This window comes from Phyllobates terribilis, unplaced genomic scaffold, assembly GCF_046119375.1.
Source record: "Phyllobates terribilis strain yellow unplaced genomic scaffold, ASM4611937v1 Scaffold_2__4_contigs__length_985480577, whole genome shotgun sequence".
In the NCBI taxonomy this organism is placed as follows: domain Eukaryota; kingdom Metazoa; phylum Chordata; class Amphibia; order Anura; family Dendrobatidae; genus Phyllobates; species Phyllobates terribilis.
Genome location: NW_027362762.1, coordinates 49,850,949 through 49,874,709, shown reverse-complemented (window position 1 = coordinate 49,874,709; position 23,761 = coordinate 49,850,949). Strand labels below are relative to the sequence as shown.

Here is a 23,761-nt window from a genome sequence, read left to right as displayed (position 1 = left end):
ACATCACTAACGGGGGAAATATTTATGCAAAAATTTGGCAAGAAAACCCCCTAAAAACCAGCAATTGGCTGCAGATGTTTGGAAAATAAACGCAATGGCAAATTAAAAAATGTATAAAGGAGACTTTAAATAAGGTGAAAATTAAAAAAAGAGAAAGGCAGAGTGAAAAAACAGGTGAAAAACACCAAAAACACAGGCACAAAATGCAACAATGTATCGGGTCAGTAGTCAATAAAATAGAGTGAATATTACATACCAGTTGGTCGCCTTCATCCTCATGGTACAGCAGGGGCTGCTTTAAGGGTCTTCGGATATAGGTGTTAGTGGTGGTCCCCTGGAAGTAAGTCGCTGCAAACTTTGCAAACTTATACTCGGAGAGGTCTTCTTCTTCCTCGTCTGGGAGGGGCAGAGCCTCATCTAAATCCTCCACCACCATTTCTCCTTGCGCTCTCTCTAGATCCTGGGAGGCGGGAACAGAACATAACGCGTTTTCGTCAATGGTTTTGATGTTCTTAGAAGCAAACAAGTGTGCTGCCATCTATTTCCCCGGACACGTCCTCCAATACTGACAGGGCACAGACCACCCCACTGGTCTGTCTATGTACAGAGAGGAGAAAAGACTACAGGACTTCACTATGTGATCTGCCTTTACCCAGATGATGATGTGAAGGTCTCTCAAAATTCACAATTTTGGGGAAAATATTATACTGTACCTCAAAACCAGTGGGCGCCTGCCCCTCCTGCCCGGGTAACGATGATGTGGTACCAAGGAAGCCAAACATTTTGTCCACCATGTCAGAGTCATTGACTGGTTCATTTCTGGCCTTTTCCATCTTATCCAGAAGTTCCTTCTTCCTACGAGCTTCCTCTTTCTCCCTCAGCTCCCGCTCCGCATCTTCACGGGCCAACTGGGCCAAACGCTCCTAGTGATACAGAAAGAAAAGGATATACTGTAGGTGTTATTCATGTACATATCAGGCAGTATTATAGTAGTTATATTCTTGTACATAGGAGCAGTATTATAGTAGTTATATTCTTGTACATAGGAGCAGTATTATAGTAGTTATATTCATGTACATAGGAGCAGTATTATAGTAGTTATATTCATGTACATATGAGCAGTATTATAGTAGTTATATTCTTGTACATAGGAGCAGTATTATAGTAGTTATATTCATGTACATAGGAGCAGTATTATAGTAGTTATATTCATGTACATAGGAGCAGTGTTATAGTAGTTATATTCATGTACATAGGAGCAGTATTATAGTAGTTATATTCATGTACATAGGAGCAGTATTATAGTAGTTATATTCATGTACATATGAGCAGTATTATAGTAGTTATATTCTTGTACATAGGGGGCAGTATTATAGTAGTTATATTCTTGTACATAGGGGCAGTATTATAGTAGTTATATTCTTGTACATAGGAGCAGTATTATAGTAGTTATATTCATGTACATAGGAGCAGTATTATAGTAGTTATATTCTTGTACATAGGAGCAGTATTATAGTAGTTATATTCTTGTATATAGGGGCAATATTATAGTAGTTAGATTCTTGTACATAGGGGGCAGTATTATAGTAGTTATATTCTTGTACATAGGGGCAGTATTATAGTAGTTATATTCTTGTACATAGTGGGCAGTATTATAGTAGTTATACTCTTGTACATAGGGGGCAGTATTATAGTAGTTATATTCTTGTACATAGGGGCAGTATTATACTAGTTATATTCTTGTACATAAGGAGCAGTATTATAGTAGTTATATTCTTGTACATAGGGGGCAGTATTATAGTAGATATATTCTTGTACATAGGGAGCAGTATTATAGTACTTATATTCTTGTACATAGGAGCAGTATTATAGTAGTTATATTCTTATACATAGGGGCAGTATTATTGTAGTTATATTCTTGTATATAGGGGCAGTATTATACAGTCATATGAAAAAGTTTGGGCACCCCTATTAATCTTAAGCTTAATGTTCTATAAAAATTGGTGTTTTTGCAACAGCTATTTCAGTTTGATATATGTAATAACTGTTGGATACAGTAATGTTTCTGCCTTGAAATGAGGTTCATTGTACTAACAGAAAATGTGCAATCTGCATTCAAACAAAATTTGACAGGTGCATAAGTATGGGCACCTCACCAGAAAAGTGACATTAATAGTTAGTAGATCCTCCTTTTGCAAAAATAACAGCCTCTAGTCGCTTCCTGTAGCTTTTAATGAGTTCCTGGATCCTGGATGAAGGTATTTTTGACCATTCCTCTTTACAAAACAATTCCAGTTCAGTTAAGTTTGATGGTCGTCGAGCATGGACAGCCCTCTTCAAATGATCCCACAGATGTTCAATGATATTCAGGTCTGGGGACTGGGATGGCCATTCCAGAACATTGTAGTTGTTCCTCTGCATGAATGCCTGAGTAGATTTGGAGCGGTGTTTTGGATCATTGTCTTGCTGAAAGATCCATCCACTTTGTAACTTCATATTTATCACTGATTCTTGAACATTATTGTCAAGAATCTGCTGATACTGAGTGGAATCCATGCGTCCCTCAACTTTAACAAGATTCCCAGTGCCAGCATTGACCACACAGCCCCAAAGCATGATGGAACCTCCACCAAATTTTACTGTGGGTAGCAAGTGTTTTTCTTGGAATGCTGTGTTTTTTTGCCACCATGCATAACGCCTTTTTGTATGACCAAATAACCCAATCTTGGTTTCATCAGTCCACAGGACCTTCTTCCAAAAAGAAATTGGCTTCTCCAAATGTGCTTTTGCATACCTCAGCCAACTCTGTTTGTGGCGTGCTTGCAGAAACGGCTTCTTTCGCATCACTCTCCCATACAGCTTCTCCTTGTGCAAAGTGCCTTGTATAATTGACCGATGCACAGTGACACCATCTGCAGCAAGTTGATGCTGCAGCTCTCTGGAGGTGGTCTGAGGATTGTCCTTGACTGATCTCACCATTCTTCTTCTCTGCCTTTCTGATGTTTTTCTTGGCCTGCCACTTCTGGCCTTAACAAGAACTGTCCCTGTGTTCTTCCATTTCCTTACTATGTTCCTCACAGTGGAAACTGACAGGTTAAATCTCTGAGACAGCTTTTTGTATGTTTCCCCTGAACAACTATGTTGAATAATCTTTGTTTTCAGATCATTTGACAGTTGTTTTGAGGAGCACATGATGCCACTCTTCAGAGGAGATTCAAACAGGAGAACAACTTGCAAGTGGCCACTTTAAGTAGCTTTTCTCATGATTGCATACACCTGGCTATAAAGTTCAAAGCTCCATGAGGTTACAAAACCAAAAAAAGTGCTTTAGTAAGTCAGTAAAAAGTAGGTAGGAGTATTTAAAACAAGAAAATGATAAGGGTGCCCATACTTATGCACCTTTCAAATTTTGTTTGAATGCAGATTGCACATTTTCTGTTAGTACAATAAACCTCATTTCAAGGCAGAAACATTACTGTGTCCAACAGTTATTACATAGATCAAACTGAAATAGCTGTTGCAAAAACACCAATTTTTATAAAACATTAAGCTTAAGATTAATAGGGGTGCCCAAACTTTTTCATATGACTGTATTAGTTATATTCTTGTACATAGGGGGCAGTATTATAGTAGTTACACTCTTGTACATAGGAGCAGCATTATAGTAGTTATATTCTTGTACATAGGGGCAGTATTATAGTTGTTATATTCTTGTACATAGGAGCAGTATTATAGTAGTTATATTCTTGTACATAGGGGGCAGTATTATAGTTGTTATATTCTTGTACATAGGAGCAGTATTATAGTAGTTATATTCTTGTACATAGGAGCAGTATTATAGTAGTTATATTCTTGTACATAGGAGCAGTATTATAGTAGTTATATTCTTGTACATAGGAGCAGTATTATAGTAGTTATATTCTTGTACATAGGAGCAGTATTATAGTAGTTATATTCTTCTACATAGGGGGCAGTATTATACTAGTTATATTCTTGTACATAGGGAGCAGTATTATAGTAGTTATATTCTTGTACATAGGGGGCAGTATTATAGTAGATATATTCTTGTACATAGGAGCAGTATTATAGTAGTTATATTCTTGTACATAGGAGCAGTATTATAGTAGTTATATTCTTGTACATAGGAGCAGTATTATAGTAGTTATATTCTTGTACATAGGAGCAGTATTATAGTAGTTATATTCTTGTACATAGGGGGCAGTATTATAGTAGTTATATTCTTGCACATAGGGGCAGTATTAAAGTAGTTATATTCTTGTACATAGGGAGCAGTATTATAGTAGTCATATTCTTGTACATAGGAGCAGTATTATAGTAGTTATATTCTTGTACATAGGGGCAGTATTATAGTAGTTATATTCTTGTACATAGGAGCAGTATTATAGTAGTTATATTCTTGTACATAGGAGCAGTATTATAGTAGTTATATTCTTGTACATAGGGGCAGTATTATAGTAGTTATATTCTTGTACATAGGAGCAGTATTATAGTAGTTATATTCTTGTACATAGGGAGCAGTATTATAGTAGTTATATTCTTGTACATAGGAGCAGTATTATAGTAGTTATATTCTTGTACATAGGAGCAGTATTATAGTAGTTATATTCTTGTACATAGGAGCAGTATTACAGTAGTTATATTCTTGTACATAGTAGCAGTATTATAGTGGTTATATTCTTGTACATAGGAGCAGTATTATAGTAGTTATATTCTTGTATATAGTGGCAGTATTATAGTAGTTATATTCTTGTACATAGGAGCAGTATTATAGTAGTTATATTCTTGTATATAGTGGCAGTATTATAGTAGTTATATTCTTGTACATAGGAGCAGTATTATAGTAGTTATATTCTTGTACATAGGGGCAGTATTATAGTAGTTATATTCTTGTACATAGGAGCAGTATTATAGTAGTTATATTCTTGGACATTGGGGCAGTATTATAGTAGTTATATTCTTGTACATAGGGGCAGTATTATAGTAGTTATATTCTTGTACATAGGGGCAGTATTAAAGTAGTTATATTCTTGTACATAGGGGGCAGTATTATAGTAGTTATATTCTTGTACATAGGGGGCAGTATTATAGTAGTTATATTCTTGTACATAGGGGCAGTATTATAGTAGTTATATTTTATAGTAGTTATATTCTTGTACATAGGGGCAGTATTATAGTAGTTATATTCTTGTACATAGGGGCAGTATTATAGTAGTTATATTCTTGTACACAGGGGCAGTATTATAGTAGCTATATTCTTGTCCATAGGGGGCAGTATCATAGTAGTTATATTCTTGTACATTGGAGCAGTATTATAGTAGTTATATTCTTGTACATAGGGGGCAGTATTATAGTAGCTATATTCTTGTGCATAGGGGCAGTATTATAGTAGTTATATTCTTGTACATAGGGGCAGTATTATAGTAGTTATATTCTTATACATAGGGGCAGTATTATAGAAGTTATATTCTTGTACATAGGAGCAGCATTATAGTAGTTATATTCTTGTACATAGGAGCAGCATTATAGTAGTTATATTCTTGTACATAAGAGCAGTATTATAGTAGTTATATTCTTGTACATAGGAGCAGTATTATAGTAGTTATATTCTTGTACATAGGGACCAGTATTATAGCAGTTATATTCTTGAACATAGGAGCAGTATTATAGTAGTTATATTCTTGTACATAGGAGCAGTATTATAGTAGTTATATTCTTGTACATAGGAGCAGTATTATAGTAGTTATATTCTTGTACATAGGAGCAGTATTATAGTAGTTATATTCTTGTACATAGTAGCAGTATTATAGTAGTTATATTCTTGTACATAGGAGCAGTATTATAGTAGTTATATTCTAGTATGTAGTGGCAGTATTATAGTAGTTATATTCTTGTACATAGGAGCAGTATTATAGTAGTTATATTCTTGTACATAGGGGCAGTATTATAGTAGTTATATTCTTGTACATAGGAGCAGTATTATAGTAGTTATATTCTTGTACATAGGGGCAGTATTATAGTAGTTATATTCTTGTACATAGGAGCAGTATTATAGTAGTTATACTCTTGGACATTGGGGCAGTATTATAGTAGTTATATTCTTGTACATAGGGGCAGTATTATAGTAGTTATATTCTTGTACATAGGGGCAGTATTATGTAGTTATATTCTTGTACATAGGAGCAGTATTATAGTAGTTATACTCTTGTACATAGGGGCAGTATTATAGTAGCTATATTCTTGTCCATAGGGGCAGTATTATAGTAGTTATATTCTTGTACATAGGGGCAGTATTATAGTAGTTATATTCTTGTACATAGGGGGCAGTATTATAGTAGTTATATTCTTGTACATAGGGGCAGTATTATAGTAGCTATATTCTTGTCCATAGGGGCAGTATTATAGTAGTTATATTCTTGGACATTGGGGCAGTATTATAGTAGCTATATTCTTGTACATAGGAACAGTATTATAGTATCTATATTCTTGTACATAGGAGCAGTATTATAGTAGTTATATTCTTGTACATAGGAGCAGTATTATAGTATCTATATTCTTGTACATAGGAGCAGTATTATAGTAGTTATATTCTTGTACATAGGAGCAGTATTATAGTAGTTATATTCTTGTACATAGGAGCATTATTATAGTAGTTATATTTTTGGACATTGGGGCAGTATTATAGTAGTTATATTCTTGTACATAGGAGCAGTATTATAGTAGTTATATTCTTGTACATAGGAGCAGTATTATAGTATCTATATTCTTGTACATAGGAGCAGTATTATAGTAGTTATATTCTTGTACATAGGAGCAGTATTCTAGTAGTTATTTTCTTGTACATAGGAGCAGTATTATAGTAGTTATATTCTTGGACATTGGGGCAGTATTATAGTAGTTATATTCTTGTACATAGGGGCAGTATTATAGTAGTTATATTCTTGTACATGGGGCAGTATTATAGTAGTTATATTCTTGTACATAGGGGGCAGTATTATAGTAGTTATATTCTTGTACATAGGGGGCAGTATTATAGTAGTTATATTCTTGTACATAGGGGGCAGTATTATAGTAGTTATATTCTTGTACATAGGGGCAGTATTATAGTAGTTATATTCTTGTACATAGGGGCAGTATTATAGTAGTTATATTCTTGTACATAGGGGGCAGTATTATAGTAGTTATATTCTTGTACATAGGGGCAGTATTATAGTAGCTATATTCTTGTCCATAGGGGCAGTATTATAGTAGTTATATTCTTGGACATTGGGGCAGTATTATAGTAGCTATATTCTTGTACATAGGAGCAGTATTATAGTATCTATATTCTTGTACATAGGAGCAGTATTATAGTAGCTATATTCTTGTACATAGGAGCAGTATTATAGTAGTTATATTCTTGTACATAGGAGCAGTATTATAGTAGTTATATTCTTGTACATAGGAGCAGTATTATAGTAGTTATATTCTTGTACATAGGAGCAGTATTATAGTAGTTATATTCTTGTACATAGGAGCAGTATTATAGTAGTTATATTCTTGTACATAGGGGGCAGCATTATAGTAGTTATATTCTTGGACATTGTGGCAGTATTATAGTAGTTATATTCTTGTACATAGGGGCAGTATTATAGTAGTTATATTCTTTGACATTGGGGCAGTATTATAGTAGTTATATTCTTGGACATTGGGGCAGTATTATAGTAGTTATATTCTTGTACATAGGAGCAGTATTATAGTATCTATATTCTTGTACATAGGAGCAGTATTATAGTAGTTATATTCTTGTACATAGGAGCAGTATTATAGTATCTATATTCTTGTACATAGGAGCAGTATTATAGTAGTTATATTCTTGTATATAGGAGCAGTATTATAGTATCTATATTCTTGTACATAGGAGCAGTATTATAGTAGTTATATTCTTGTACATAGGGGCAGTATTATAGTAGTTATATTCTTGGACATTGTGGCAGTATTATAGTAGTTATATTCTTGTACATAGGGGGCAGTATTATAGTAGTTATATTCTTGTACATAGGGAGCAGTATTATAGTAGTTATATTCTTGTACATAGGGGGCAGTATTATAGTAGATATATTCTTGTACATAGGGGGCAGTATTATAGTAGTTATATTCTTGTACATAGGAGCAGTATTATAGTAGTTATATTCTTGTACATAGGAGCAGTATTATAGTAGTTATATTCTTGTACATAGGAGCAGTATTATAGTAGTTATATTCTTGTACATAGGATCAGTATTATAGTAGTTATATTCTTGTACATAGGGGGCAGTATTATAGTAGTTATATTCTTGCACATAGGGGCATTATTATAGTAGTTATATTCTTGTACATAGGGGCAGTATTATAGTAGTTATATTCTTGTACATAGGAGCAGTATTATAATAGTTATATTCTTGTACATATGGAGCAGTATTATAGTAGTTATATTCTTGTACATAGGGAGCAGTATTATAGTAGTCATATTCTTGTACATAGGAGCAGTATTATAGTAGTTATATTCTTGTACATAGGGGCAGTATTATAGTAGTTATATTCTTGTACATAGGGGGCAGTATTATACTAGTTATATTCTTGTACATAGGGAGCAGTATTATAGTAGTTATATTATTGTACATAGGGGGCAGTATTATAGTAGATATATTCTTGTACATAGGGAGCAGAATTATAGTAGTTATATTCTTGTACATAGGAGCAGTATTATAGTAGTTATATTCTTGTACATAGGATCAGTATTATAGTAGTTATATTCTTGTACATAGGGGGCAGTATTATAGTAGTTATATTCTTGCACATAGGGGCAGTATTATAGTAGTTATATTCTTGTACATAGGGGCAGTATTATAATAGTTATATTCTTGTACAGAGGGGCAGTATTATAGTAGTTATATTCTTGTACATAGGAGCAGTATTATAGTAGTTATATTCTTGTACATAGGAGCAGTATTATAGTAGTTATATTCTTGTACATAGGGGCAGTATTATAGTAGTTATATTCTTGTACATAGGAGCAGTATTATAGTAGTTATATTCTTGTACATAGGATCAGTATTATAGTAGTTATATTCTTGTACATAGGGGGCAGTATTATAGTAGTTATATTCTTGCACATAGGGGCAGTATTATAGTAGTTATATTCTTGCACATAGGGGCAGTATTATAGTAGTTATATTCTTGTACATAGGGGCAGTATTATAGTAGTTATATTCTTGTACATATGGAGCAGTATTATAGTAGTTATATTCTTGTACATAGGGAGCAGTATTATAGTAGTCATATTCTTGTACATAGGAGCAGTATTATAGTAGTTATATTCTTGTACATAGGAGCAGTATTATAGTAGTTATATTCTTGTACATAGGGGCAGTATTATAGTAGTTATATTCTTGTACATAGGAGCAGTATTATAGTAGTAATATTCTTGTACATAGGGGCAGTATTATAGTAGTTATATTCTTGTACATAGGAGCAGTATTATAGTAGTTATATTCTTGTACATAGGGAGCAGTATTATAGCCGTTATATTTTTGAACATAGGAGCAGTATTATAGTAGTTATATTCTTGTACATAGGAGCAGTATTAAAGTAGTTATATTCTTGTACATAGGAGCAGTATTATAGTAGTTATATTCTTGTACATAGGAGCAGTATTATAGTAGTTATATTCTTGTACATAGGAGCAGTATTATAGTAGTTATATTCTAGTATATAGTGGCAGTATTATAGTAGTTATATTCTTGTACATAGGAGCAGTATTATAGTAGTTATATTCTTGTACATAGGGGCAGTATTATAGTAGTTATATTCTTGTACATAGGAGCAGTATTATAGTATTTATACTCTTGGACATTGGGGCAGTATTATAGTAGTTATATTCTTGTACATAGGGGCAGTATTATAGTAGTTATATTCTTGTACATAGGGGCAGTATTATAGTAGTTATATTCTTGTACATAGGGGGCAGTATTATAGTAGTTATATTCTTGTACATAGGGGCAGTATTATAGTAGCTATATTCTTGTCCATAGGGGCAGTATTATAGTAGTTATATTCTTGGACATTGGGGCAGTTTTATAGTAGCTATATTCTTGTACATAGGAGCAGTATTATAGTATCTATATTCTTGTACATAGGAGCAGTATTATAGTAGCTATATTCTTGTACATAGGAGCAGTATTATAGTAGTTATATTCTTGTACATAGGAGCAGTATTATAGTAGTTATATTCTTGTACATAGGAGCAGTATTATAGTATCTATATTCTTGTACATAGGAGCAGTATTATAGTAGTTATATTCTTGTACATAGGGGGCAGCATTATAGTAGTTATATTCTTGGACATTGTGGCAGTATTATAGTAGTTATATTCTTGTACATAGGGGCAGTATTATAGTAGTTATATTCTTGTACATAGGAGCAGTATTATAGTATTTATACTCTTGGACATTGGGGCAGTATTATAGTAGTTATATTCTTGTACATTGGGGCAGTATTATAGTAGTTATATTCTTGTACATAGGGGGCAGTATTATACTAGTTATATTCTTGCACATAGGGGCAGTATTATAGTATCTATATTCTTGTACATAGGAGCAGTATTATAGTAGTTATATTCTTGTACATAGGAGCAGCATTATAGTATCTATATTCTTGTACATAGGAGCAGTATTATAGTAGTTATATTCTTGTACATAGGGGGCAGTATTATAGTAGTTATATTCTTGAACATTGGGGCAGTATTATAGTAGTTATATTCTTGTACATAGGGGGCAGTATTATACTAGTTATATTCTTGTATATAGGGAGCAGTATTATAGTAGTTATATTCTTGTACATAGGGGGCAGTATTATAGTAGATATATTCTTGTACATAGGGAGCAGTATTATAGTAGTTATATTCTTGTACATAGGAGCAGTATTATAGTAGTTATATTATTGGACATAGGAGCAGTATTATAGTATCTATATTCTTGTACATATGAGCAGTATTATAGTAGCTATATTCTTGTACATAGGGGGCAGCATTATAGTAGTTATATTCTTGGACATTGTGGCAGTATTATAGTAGTTATATTCTTGTACATAGGGGCAGTATTATAGTAGTTATATTCTTGTACATAGGGGCAGTATTATAGTAGTTATATTCTTGTACATAGGGGCAGTATTATAGTAGTTATATTCTTGGACATTGGGGCAGTATTATAATAGTTATTTTCTTGTACATAGGAGCAGTATTATAGTAGATATAGTATTGTACATAGGAGCAGTATTATAGTAGTTATAGTATTGTACATAGGAGCAGTATTATAGTATCTATATTCTTGTACATAGGAGCAGTATTATAGTAGTTGTATTCTTGTACATAGGAGCAGTATTATAGTATCTATATTCTTGTACATAGGAGCAGTATTATAGTAGTTATATTCTTGTACATAGGGGGCAGTATTATAGTAGTTATATTCTTGGACATTGTGGCAGTATTATAGTAGTTATATTCTTGTACATAGGGTGCAGTATTATAGTAGTTATATTCTTGTACATAGGGAGCAGTATTATAGTAGTTATATTCTTGTACATAGGGGGCAGCATTATAGTAGATATATTCTTGTACATAGGGAGCAGTATTATAGTAGTTATATTCTTGTACATAGGGGGCAGTATTATAGTAGATATATTCTTGTACATAGGGAGCAGTATTATAGTAGTTATATTCTTGTACATAGGAGCAGTATTATAGTAGTTATATTCTTGGACATAGGAGCAGTATTATAGTATCTATATTCTTGTACATAGGAGCAGTATTATAGTAGCTATATTCTTGTACATAGGGGGCAGCATTATAGTAGTTATATTCTTGGACATTGTGGCAGTATTATAGTAGTTATATTCTTGTACATAGGGGCAGTATTATAGTAGTTATATTCTTGTACATAGGGGCAGTATTATAGTAGTTATATTCTTGTACATAGGGGCAGTATTATAGTAGTTATATTCTTGGACATTGGGGCAGTATTATAATAGTTATATTCTTGTACATAGGAGCAGTATTATAGTAGTTATAGTATTGTACATAGGAGCAGTATTATAGTAGTTATAGTATTGTACATAGGAGCAGTATTATAGTATCTATATTCTTGTACATAGGAGCAGTATTATAGTAGTTATATTCTTGTACATAGGAGCAGTATTATAGTATCTATATTCTTGTACATAGGAGCAGTATTATAGTAGTTATATTCTTGTACATAGGGGCAGTATTATAGTAGTTATATTCTTGGACATTGTGGCAGTATTATAGTAGTTATATTCTTGTACATAGGGGGCAGTATTATAGTAGTTATATTCTTGTACATAGGGAGCAGTATTATAGTAGTTATATTCTTGTACATAGGGGGCAGCATTATAGTAGATATATTCTTGTACATAGGGAGCAGTATTATAGTAGTTATATTCTTGTACATAGGAGCAGTATTATAGTAGTTATATTCTTGTACATAGGAGCAGTATTATAGTAGTTATATTCTTGTACATAGGATCAGTATTATAGTAGTTATATTCTTGTACATAGGGGGCAGTATTATAGTAGTTATATTCTTGCACATAGGGGCAGTATTATAGTAGTTATATTCTTGTACATAGGTGCAGTATTATAGTAGTTATATTCTTGTACATAGGGGCAGTATTATAATAGTTATATTCTTGTACATATGGAGCAGTATTATAGTAGTTATATTCTTGTACATAGGGAGCAGTATTATAGTAGTCATATTCTTGTACATAGGAGCAGTATTATAGTAGTTATATTCTTGTACATAGGGGCAGTATTATAGTAGTTATATTCTTGTACATAGGAGCAGTATTATAGTAGTTATATTCTTGGACATTGGGGCAGTATTATAGTAGTTATATTCTTGGACATTGGGGCAGTATTATAGTAGTTATATTCTTGTACATAGGAGCAGTATTATAGTAGTTATATTCTTGTACATAGGAGCAGTATTATAGTATCTATATTCTTGCACATAGGAGCAGTATTATAGTAGTTATATTCTTGTACATAGGAGCAGTATTATAGTAGTTATATTCTTGTACATATGAGCAGTATTATAGTAGTTATATTCTTGGAAATTGGGGCAGTATTATAGTAGTTATATTCTTGTACATAGGAGCAGTAGTATAGTAGTTATATTCTTGTACATAGGAGCAGTATTAAAGTAGTTATATTCTTGTACATAGGAGCAGTATTATAGTGGTTATATTCTTGTACATAGGAGCAGTATTATAGTAGTTATATTCTTGTATATAGTGGCAGTATTATAGTAGTTATATTCTTGTACATAGGAGCAGTATTATAGTAGTTATATTCTTGTACATAGGGGCAGTATTATAGTAGTTATATTCTTGTACATAGGAGCAGTATTATAGTAGTTATATTCTTGGACATTGGGGCAGTATTATAGTAGTTATATTCTTGTACATAGGGGCAGTATTATAGTAGTTATATTCTTGTACATAGGGGCAGTATTATAGTAGTTATATTCTTGTACATAGGGGCAGTATTATAGTAGTTATATTCTTGTACATAGGGGGCAGTATTATAGTAGTTATATTCTTGTACATAGGGGGCTGTATTATAGTAGTTATATTCTTGTACATAGGGGCAGTATTATAGTAGTTATATTTTATAGTAGTTATATTCTTGTACATAGGGGCAGTATTATAGTAGTTATATTCTTGTACATAGGGAGCAGTATTATAGTAGTTATATTCTTGTACATAGGAGCAGTGTTATAGTATCTATATTCTTGTACATAGGAGCAGTATTATAGTAGTTATATTCTTGTACATAGGAGCAGTATTATAGTAGTTATATTCTTGTACATAGGAGCAGTATTATAGTAGTTATATTCTTGGACATTGGGGCAGTATTATAGTAGTTATATTCTTGTACATAGGGGCAGTATTATAGTAGTTATATTATTGTACATAGGGGCAGTATTATAGTAGTTATATTCTTGTACATAGGGGGCAGTATTATAGTAGTTATATTCTTGTACATAGGGGCAGTATTATAGTAGTTATATTCTTGTACATAGGGGCAGTATTATAGTAGTTATATTCTTGTACATAGGGGCAGTATTATAGTAGTTATATTCTTGTACATAGGGGGCAGTATTATAGTAGTTATATTCTTGTACATAGGGGCAGTATTATAGTAGCTATATTCTTGTCCATAGGGGCAGTATTATAGTAGTTATATTCTTGGACATTGGGGCAGTATTATAGTAGCTATATTCTTGTACATAGGAGCAGTATTATAGTATCTATATTCTTGTACATAGGAGCAGTATTATAGTAGCTATATTCTTGTACATAGGAGCAGTATTATAGCAGTTATTTTCTTGTACATAGGAGCAGTATTATAGTAGTTATATTCTTGTACATAGGAGCAGTATTATAGTAGTTATATTCTTGTACATAGGGGGCAGCATTATAGTAGTTATATTCTTGGACATTGTGGCAGTATTATAGTAGTTATATTCTTGTACATAGGGGCAGTATTATAGTTGTTATATTCTTGTACATAGGGGCAGCATTATAGTAGTTATATTCTTGTACATAGGGGGCAGTATTATAGTAGTTATATTCTTGTACATAGGGGCAGTATTATAGTAGCTATATTCTTGTCCATAGGTGCAGTATTATAGTAGTTATATTCTTGGACATTGGGGCAGTATTATAGTAGTTATATTCTTGTACATAGGAGCAGTATTATAGTATCTATATTCTTGTACATAGGAGCAGTATTATAGTAGTTATATTCTTGTACATAGGAGCAGTATTATAGTATCTATATTCTTGTACATAGGAGCAATATTATAGTAGTTATATTCTTTTACATAGGAGCAGTATTATAGTATCTATATTCTTGTACATAGGAGCAGTATTATAGTAGTTATATTCTTGGACATAGGGGGCAGTATTATAGTAGTTATATTCTTATACATAGGGGCAGTATTATAGTAGTTATATTCTTGTATATAAGGGCAGTATTATATTAGTTATATTCTTGTATATAGGGGCAGTATTATATTAGTTATATTCTTGTACATAGGGGGCAGTATTATAGTAGTTATATTCTTGTACATAGGAGCAGCATTATAGTAGTTATATTCTTGTACATAGGGGCAATTTTTATTATAAAAACCAAACAAATACAAAAGATTAACAAAATTCCTGCAGTAATACAAAACTAGATTCACTTGAATTGTACATACATTCGTTACATCTCTAGATTATACATATAAAGTCAATATAAAGAGTCCACACCTGTGGTTGGAAAAATGAAAAATAAACACTTTGTAAAAAGAAACCATCATATTTCAGCACAGTTACACATCCTTCCATCACTTTACACTTTTCTGACTCTTCCTAGTTTCTCATGATTTTATCTGGGTCCGGACAATATCTGGTTGACGGCTCATAGATCTGAGTCGGAGTCATCCTGTCCACCACCGGTCTCCATACCAGTCTCTACCTGAGTGCCCACAGGTAAGGGCTTCCGCTTTGGCGGGGGACAGTCCTCTACATCCCTATCACACTCTGCGTCTATTTTTTTAAGTTCATCCTCAAAATCCCCGTTAGACAGAACATCAACCCTATTAGACACGACCATTACTCCTGCAGAACTCTGGACCTTCCTCCTGGCACTCTGGCCAGTGTCATGCTCCTCCTCAGGTTTACGGGAGGTCTTGTCCTTTTTCTTCCTTTTACTCTGATTCTTGCTATTTCCTTCAGATACAGATGGTAATACTGAAGTAGTGGCTTCCTGTGACTGCTGCTCCTGAGGGACGACCTCCATGCTCCCCTGTGTCCCCTCTGAGCATGGCTGCTCTGGTGGTACCTGAGTGGACCCCTGGTGGACCTCTGACAATAAAGCCTCCTCCTCCAGAATCTCTGCCCCCGCCACCAAATCCTCATCAGGAAAGTCCTTACAGATGTTGTGCCAGGCGTCTGGACAGTCCCGGTGAGGGTGGCCGATCTTACCACAGAGGTTGCACCTGATGTTCTGACAGTCTGCAGCTACATGGCCGACTTCCCCGCACAGGCTGCACTTCACCACTGTACAGGTATTCGCCAGGTGACCCGCCTTGCCACATTTGAAGCACTTTCGGGGCTGGCTGGGATAGAAAAATACACCCTTCTCCCTCCCAATAAAGAAGGAGTTGGGTAGGTGGGCAGTGATGTTATTACACTGGCGCAGCTTCACCAGGACCTTCCACCAACCCGTCCAGATGCCATCGTTATCTCTGCTTCTGGTGAGGTCAGAGACGAGGTCGCAATGCCTCCGGAGCCACACCACAATGTCCTGCGGGGGAACAGACTCATTCCAGAAGATGACATTAACCGTAACCGTATCTGGCTTAGAGATGGGAATAAAGCTGAACTTACTCCAGCCCTCAGCGTCTCTGAACTTGGGGAAATTGGCCCAGAATCTGTCCAGATCAGACATGAGCTTAAAGCTGACATCATATCCCTGTCTGTCCGGTAGATCAGAGGTCCCCAACCGCCGGTCCGCGGACCAGGACCGGGCCGTTGGGGTTTTTCAGCCGGTCCGCGGCGCCGCTGACAGCTAGCTCCGCGGCCCTGCGCCTGGTCAGAGCTCGCTGTGTGTGGATTTATAATGTTTTCTGCCATAGCCGTGACAGCTCGCAGCTCCCAGCAGAGAACATTATGCAGGACGGGGTGGGGCGTCGGGCGGGTCTTAGTGACGCGGCCCTCCTGCACAGCATGGTGTGTTCCTGACGGGGTGGGGCGGCAGGCTCTCCTCACTGACACGCCCCCGGCAGAACATGTTATGTGGGGCGTGCTGGGGCAGCAGACTGGCTTCAGTGACGCGGCTCCCGGTACCGGTGTTCAGTGTGTAGCGCTGCTAAGCAGCAGCGCTGTATACACTGACGCTCAATGTACAATGCTGCTACTTAGCAGCACTGTACACCGAGGTCCCGCCAGCATCCTCCCCATACAGCTCCACCCCTCCATAACCCCACCCCCATATGACCAAAGCCCCGCCCCCACCCCCACCGGGCCGTGGAAAACTGGTCTTGCTTAAAGCCGGTCCCTGGTGCAAAAAAGGTTGGGGACCTCTGCGGTAGATTAATTACCGCCCAGATGTTAACTGGCGCAAACCCCATCTGCTGGCACAGGAGCTCCCTGACCACAAACCTCCTGTCGGGCAGATCCTCCTTGGCACCTCTGTGCCTGAAACGCACGACGTTCCTCCGTTTAAACGCCTGGCCGGTATAATTAGCGCCAGAGGTAAAGGACGGAGCGCCACGGCTCCAGGCATTACTGGGGGGAACTTGCGGGGTCACACTGGGCTGACTAACAGGGTGAGGGTCTGCTGCAGGGGGACCTTGTGTGCTTGGAATCAAAGGAGGAAAATCACAGACATTATCATGCACATTGTTATCATCAACATCAATGTCATTATCATACTGCGCCATGTCCACCACAGATTCTGTGCTCCCTCCAGCCCCCGACCCCACAGATACAGTATGATTATCCCCAGCACGAGAGCCCTGCTGGGCACCACCAGAAACTAATGACACATGTCCACTGTCCGGCTGCTGTGCTGGGCATCCTGGGACTTGTAGTACCACCGTTGTACCCTGCACTCCATGCTCCTGCTTGGGACCTGCCACAGGCTGTTGCGGCTCCTGGTGCAGTCCCTTTTGGAACAAGAAGCTTGCGGGTTGCAGCACTGGCCGCACCGGCTTCTGGGGCCCACCTGGGACAATGTCTGACTGCGAATCAGCAGAGTATGGCAGATTGAACATAAACGGTTTCTGGCTCCTGTAAGTCTCTGCCAGGGGCCCCATCCTCTCAAACACACAGTCTATGTGTGGCACCCCAGGGGTCTGGTTTCCACAGTAATGTAATGTTATGTCTGAGAGCAGGTGGGAGGTCCTTTGGTCAGGGATCCTGTGCATGCCACACCTCCTGTCCAGTCTTGGGAGGGGAAGAACTTCCCCTATATAAACCCGGGGCTGAGGCAGGGTTAGGAGTCAAGGAGAGTAGAGACGAGAAACAGTCATAGGAAGAAACAGCAGAAGCTCAGTGGGAGCAATACTACTACGAGTCAGGGGCTGGCAGCTGCAGAGCTCGCCCTGACTGAGAAGCTTTCTTACCGGACCCGGCGTCCGAGGCTGTGGGGACTAACTCTTACCCAGCAGCAGAAGCCGACCGGCAGGGGATTTCAGGTCCTCAGGCCCAGAAACCCGAAGGCAAGGTCACACGCGTGGGACCAGCACCGCCATCGTGGAGCGGAAGCCATTAGAAGGCCCCGAGTCACCGGCCATACGGGTGAGCACCACACGGCACACTCAGGGACGTGGGCTACTTATATCCGCTTCTAGCAAGGTAGCCAGAAGAGTACAGTCAGTTTGGGAGGCCTACAACTCCGCCTGGCCAGGGGAGATCCCATCTGCTCAAGGACTGACCAGGCCCCGTTCGCTAGCAAGTACTCCGGGAGGGTCTATCTTTGTTACCAGTAAAGACCCTGAATTACACCGCACCGTTTCTGAGTGGTTCCTGCTACCCCCATCTTCCACGTCGGCTGCCCTGAGGCCATACCCCTCCCGTTGGGGGTTATACTATCACGCTGCACAATTCTACACCGGCCTCAGCGGTCTGCCCTGCAGCGGCAGCTCCATAGCTGCAAATCAACGGGTGGCGTAGTCGACACTCAAATAACACCTATCAAGACTGCCACACACTGAGTTTGACGCCCTGGGCACGGACCGGGTCCCCGCCACTCGGAGACTACAACCCTCATCTGATCCGGTTCCGGGTAAGCCCCCGTGCGCGAGACGCTGCGCGACACAGCAGGCCCAGGGGCGCGTCAACTTTTGGCGTAGTCGGCAGGATTTCGTGCCCGCAACCACCGGGTACTGCGTGCCTGAAAAAGAGACTTTCAAACTCACCTGTGGTGAAGATTCCCGCCATCCGGCGCCATTTTCAGCCTTCTTCCCGCCATCTGTGAAGATTCCCGCCATCCGGCGCCATCTTCAGCCTTCTTCCCGCCATCCGTGGAGTTTTCCTGCCGTTGGACGCCATCTTGAGGACGCCGCGCGGGAAGAAGAGGGGCGTGGACTCCGAAAAGCCCGCGAGAACTGAAGCCCCGCCTCACGTCCGGACGTTGCGTAAGGTCCTGGAAGGAGCCCAGCAGACGCCGACGTCACCGGAGCGCGACGGAAGGTCCTCAACCCTGACGATCCACTGCGGAGCCGCGGCCTACGGAAGAGGATCATCGCAAGGTAGGCCACGGTCCACTAGGGGGGAGAAGGATGTCGGATACGGAGGAGAGCTTCACCGCTTCAACCCCCGCCAGCGCCACCGCTGTCGCGGTCATGCCTTTCACCATGCCCTATATCCCGGGGGCAGCCTGGCTACCCCAGTACTCAGGGGAGTCACATACCCTGCAGGACTTTAGAGAAAGGCTGGATAGCCTCTTCCAGGTGTACCCCCTCACAGAAGAGCAAAAAGTGAGCATCCTGGTGGCCCAATTAACCGGAGCAGCCCGAAGGGAGGTAAAGTCCTGGCCACCTGGGGGGAGGACTGTCGCAGGGATACTAACCCGGCTGAGGGACACCTTTGATACCCGCACCTCAGCCGAGATCAAGCTTAGATTCTACGGGTGCAAACAGCGGGCCCATGAGAGTATAAGGGACTATGCCCTGAACCTACAAGAGGCCCTGAGAGCCGTTAAGCAGACCGACCCTGACGGCGTGGGAGACAAGGACAGGCTGTTGACTGAACAATTTATAGAGGGTTTATATTGCAATGCCCACCGAACCCAGTTGCGGGCAATGGCCCTACAGGACCCTCATCTGGGATTTGCACAGTTCAAGGACAGAGCCATCCGGGTGCTCCGAGAACCGGCACCGGATGGCGTTGTGACCCACAGGCGCCCAGCTATCACTTACCACCAGGAGGCGGCGCCCTTGTCGGCAGGGCCTGTAGGGGCTGATGCGCAGGCTTTGAACAATGACCCGGCTCCAGACCTGCACCATCAGGTCCAAGAGCTAGCTAAAAGCGTTGCTGCATTAACCCGAACTGTGCAGTCTTTACAGGCTTCCACTCCAGGGAAGATCCAGCTGGCATCCGGACCGGAGAACATCCCGTGGCGTCGACCAAGGAGGACCCCACCGGCCAGAGGAAGACCCAGTGACCGGTACAACGAGGACGGACGACCCATCTGCCGCCGCTGCAATCAACCCGGACATATGGCAAGGTACTGTCCTTTAAACTGGCACAACCTGGGGGTAGAGGGCCAACCCCCAGGAAAAAGATCACCAGGCCCATCGAACTGGCGCGACAAATATGTCGGAGGACGTCCAGTCTTGCCTGTGGTACTGGATGGCATCCCTATGAGTGCCCTACTGGACACCGGGTCACAGGTCACCACCATCCCGTACGTGCTCTTCAAGCAGTACTGGAATGACTCGGATATAACCCGCTACCCTGACGACTACTTGAGTATCATCGCCAGCAATGGTCAGCCCGTGCCACAGATCGGATTTAAAGAGGCGACCATTAAAATTGGTAGAGTCGAACTAGCAGCACAGGGACTGATTATTGTAGACATTGACAAACACGAGAGTCACCCAAAGATAACGCTAGGAACTAATGTAATTGAAAATTGTCTTGCAGAGGTGATTTTCCTTTTACAACAGGTTGCCAAGAACGCCAGCTCCGGCGAGCAGCGGGTGCTCCAGAAAGAGATCCGGGCACTGATGCGACGGCAACAGGTGGAACTCTCCGGCGGTGAGATTGGTAGCGTGCGAATGTGTGACCCTTTCCCTATTGCCATGCCCCCAAAAAGTGAGATGATGATTTGGTGCCGGGCAGCTATTGGTCTGAGAGGTAGAGATTACCAGGCAATGGTAGAACCAGTTTACTCAGACAGTAGGCCCACCATTTTGACAGCACGGGAGGTGGTTGATGTACGCCATGGGAGGGTGCCCGTTCGCATAATAAATATCGGGGAGAGGGAAGTGTACCTGCCCCGGTATGCCACGCTAGCCAAATTATATACCATTAACCAAAATTCTATACAATCTGTGGAACCCTTGCCTCCATCTCACCCGGAGGAAGGTAACGGCTCTAAGAAAAACATGGAGGACTGGTGTCAGCAACTACATCTGGGTACTGACTCCACTCCCGCACACCAGAAACAAGGAGTCTATCGGGTGGTTCAAGAGTACGAGAGAGTGTTCAGTAAACACCCGTTAGACTTCGGGCGAGTCAAGGGGGTAGAACCCCACATCCCCACGGGAGACGATCCTCCTATAAAAGAGAGGTATCGACCCGTACCCCCTGCCCACTACCAACACGCCAAGGGGATGCTTAGAGACATGAAGGAGGCTGGGGTGATCAGGGATAGCTGTAGCCCCTGGGCAGCTCCACTAGTCTTAGTCAGAAAAAAAGACAACACCATGAGGATGTGTGTAGATTACCGGAAAATCAACCGTATCACACACAAGGATGCGTACCCCTTACCAAGGATAGAGGAGTCATTGGCTGCTTTAAGATCTGCTAACTTCTTCTCTACCTTGGATCTCACTAGCGGGTACTGGCAGGTTCCTGTAGCAGAGGCGGACCGGGAGAAGACCGCATTCACCACCCCGATGGGACTTAGCGAGTTCACCTGCATGCCGTTCGGACTCTGCAACGCACCAGGAACCTTCCAACGACTAATGGAGTGTTGTCTGGGCCACAGAAACTTCGAGACGGTCCTGTTGTACCTGGACGATGTCATCGTATATTCCAAGACGTATGAGGACCACCTGAAACACCTGGCGGAAGTGTTCGAAGCTCTGGCGAGTTACGGCCTAAAGGTGAAACCCTCCAAGTGTCACCTCCTGAAACCAAAGGTGCAGTACCTGGGACACGTGGTGAGCGCTGACGGAGTGGCTCCCGACCCTGATAAGATCACCGCAATTAAGGAATGGCCAAGCCCCTCCAGCGTAAAAGAAGTGCGGCAGTTCATCGGGTTGGTAGGCTACTACCGAAGGTTTATTCCCGGTTTCACCAAAAAGGCAGCACCTATGCAGGACCTCCTGATAGGCCAGTCCCGGAAGGCCAAGAACCAGAAGCCGCCCTTCAAATGGGAGGAGCTGGAAGAAGAGTCCTTCCGCCAGCTGAAGATGGCCCTCACGGGGGACGAAATCCTGGCGTACCCGGATTATAGCCAGCCCTTTATCCTCTACACCGACGCCAGTAACATCGGGCTAGGGGCCGTACTGTCCCAGATCCAGCAGGGGAAGGAACGAGTAATCACCTACGCCAGCCGAAAGCTGCGACCCACCGAAAGGAACCCCGAGAATTACAGCTCATTTAAGCTGGAGTTCCTGGCCGTAGTATGGGCAGTCACCGAGCGCTTTAAGCATTACCTCGCTTCTTCCCGGTTCACCGTGTACACGGATAACAACCCGTTGACACACCTGGACACGGCAAGACTCGGTGCCCTGGAACAGAGTTGGATGGCCCGTCTGTCCAACTACGAGTTCACAATCAAATACCGGGCCGGACGCTCCAATACCAATGCGGACGCCCTGTCCAGGATGCCCAACCTGCCGGACGAAGGAGAAGATCCGGAGGGACTGGAAGAAGTTGAACTCCCTGCGTTCCACCGTCATGGGACTATCCAGTATTCCCACCGGGTAAGGAGTAAGCAGGCTGCTACGTTGAACCCCTTACCTCACTACAACTGGGCGGAAACGCAAGACAGCGACCCTGCCGTCCGACTGGTGAAGGAGATGCTGACTCGCCCGGAGGCTTGCCTTGAACCAGACGCTCCGGAGGAAGCCAAACAACTATGGGCAGAGAAGAGTCGACTGTTCCTTTACAAGGGGAAGTTGTGCCGCAGAATGGTTAACTCCCGGACGCATGAACTACTCTGGCAAGTAGTGGTGCCACGAAGAGACGCAGCCATGGTGATGGAGGCATACCACGACGGAGCTGGACACTTCGGGTGGAAGAAGCTGGAGTTCCTGCTGCGCGAGCGATTCCACTGGGTAGGCATGAGGGGAACCATTGAGAAGTGGTGCAGAGACTGTGGCCCGTGCAACCTGAGAAGGAAGGACCGTGCCAGCCAGAAGACTCCCCTGCAGTCCATCGTCACCCGGCAACCGTTGGAACTGGTAGCCTTGGATCATGTAAAACTGACCCCAAGCAGAAATGGCTACGTCTACGCGTTAACCATCGTGGATCATTACTCCCGGTTCTTGGTTGTCGTCCCCGTCAAGGACTTAACGGCTCAAACAGCAGCTAGAGCCTTCCAGCAGCACTTCTGCCGTCCACACGGGTACCCGGACCAAGTGCTGACGGACCAAGAACCTGCCTTTGAAGCGGAGGTCTTCCAGGAATTCTGCAATCTGTATGGCTGCCGGAAGATAAGGACGACACCCTACCATCCGCAAACTAATGGACTTTGTGAGAAAATGAACCAGGTGGTAATGGATCTTCTAAAAACGTTGCCCCTGGAAGAACGCAGTCTGTGGCCTGAGAAGTTGCCCGATCTGGTGGACCTATACAACCACATCCCGGTAGGTTCCACCAACTGTACCCCGGCTTACCTAATGAGGGCAAGACCTGGTAAGTTACCTGTTGACCTGGAAATGGGAGTCCTGACACCCGAGGACACTTCACCAGA

At 40.7% G+C, this 23,761-nt stretch overlaps 1 protein-coding gene across 5 annotated transcripts in view; it reads right to left on the bottom strand.

Moving 5' to 3' along the window:
- The window catches only part of MYO7A (myosin VIIA), a 454,077-nt gene that overhangs the window by 92,881 nt on the left and 337,435 nt on the right, over positions 1-23,761 (bottom strand). For all 5 annotated transcript variants that reach the window (XM_073661638.1, XM_073661622.1, XM_073661633.1 and 2 more), the window contains 2 exons: positions 714-923; positions 257-460 (listed from right to left, as the gene is read on the bottom strand). In XM_073661638.1, coding sequence (XP_073517739.1) covers positions 257-460; positions 714-923 — 414 coding nt within the window. The remainder of the gene's footprint in view (positions 1-256; positions 461-713; positions 924-23,761) is intronic.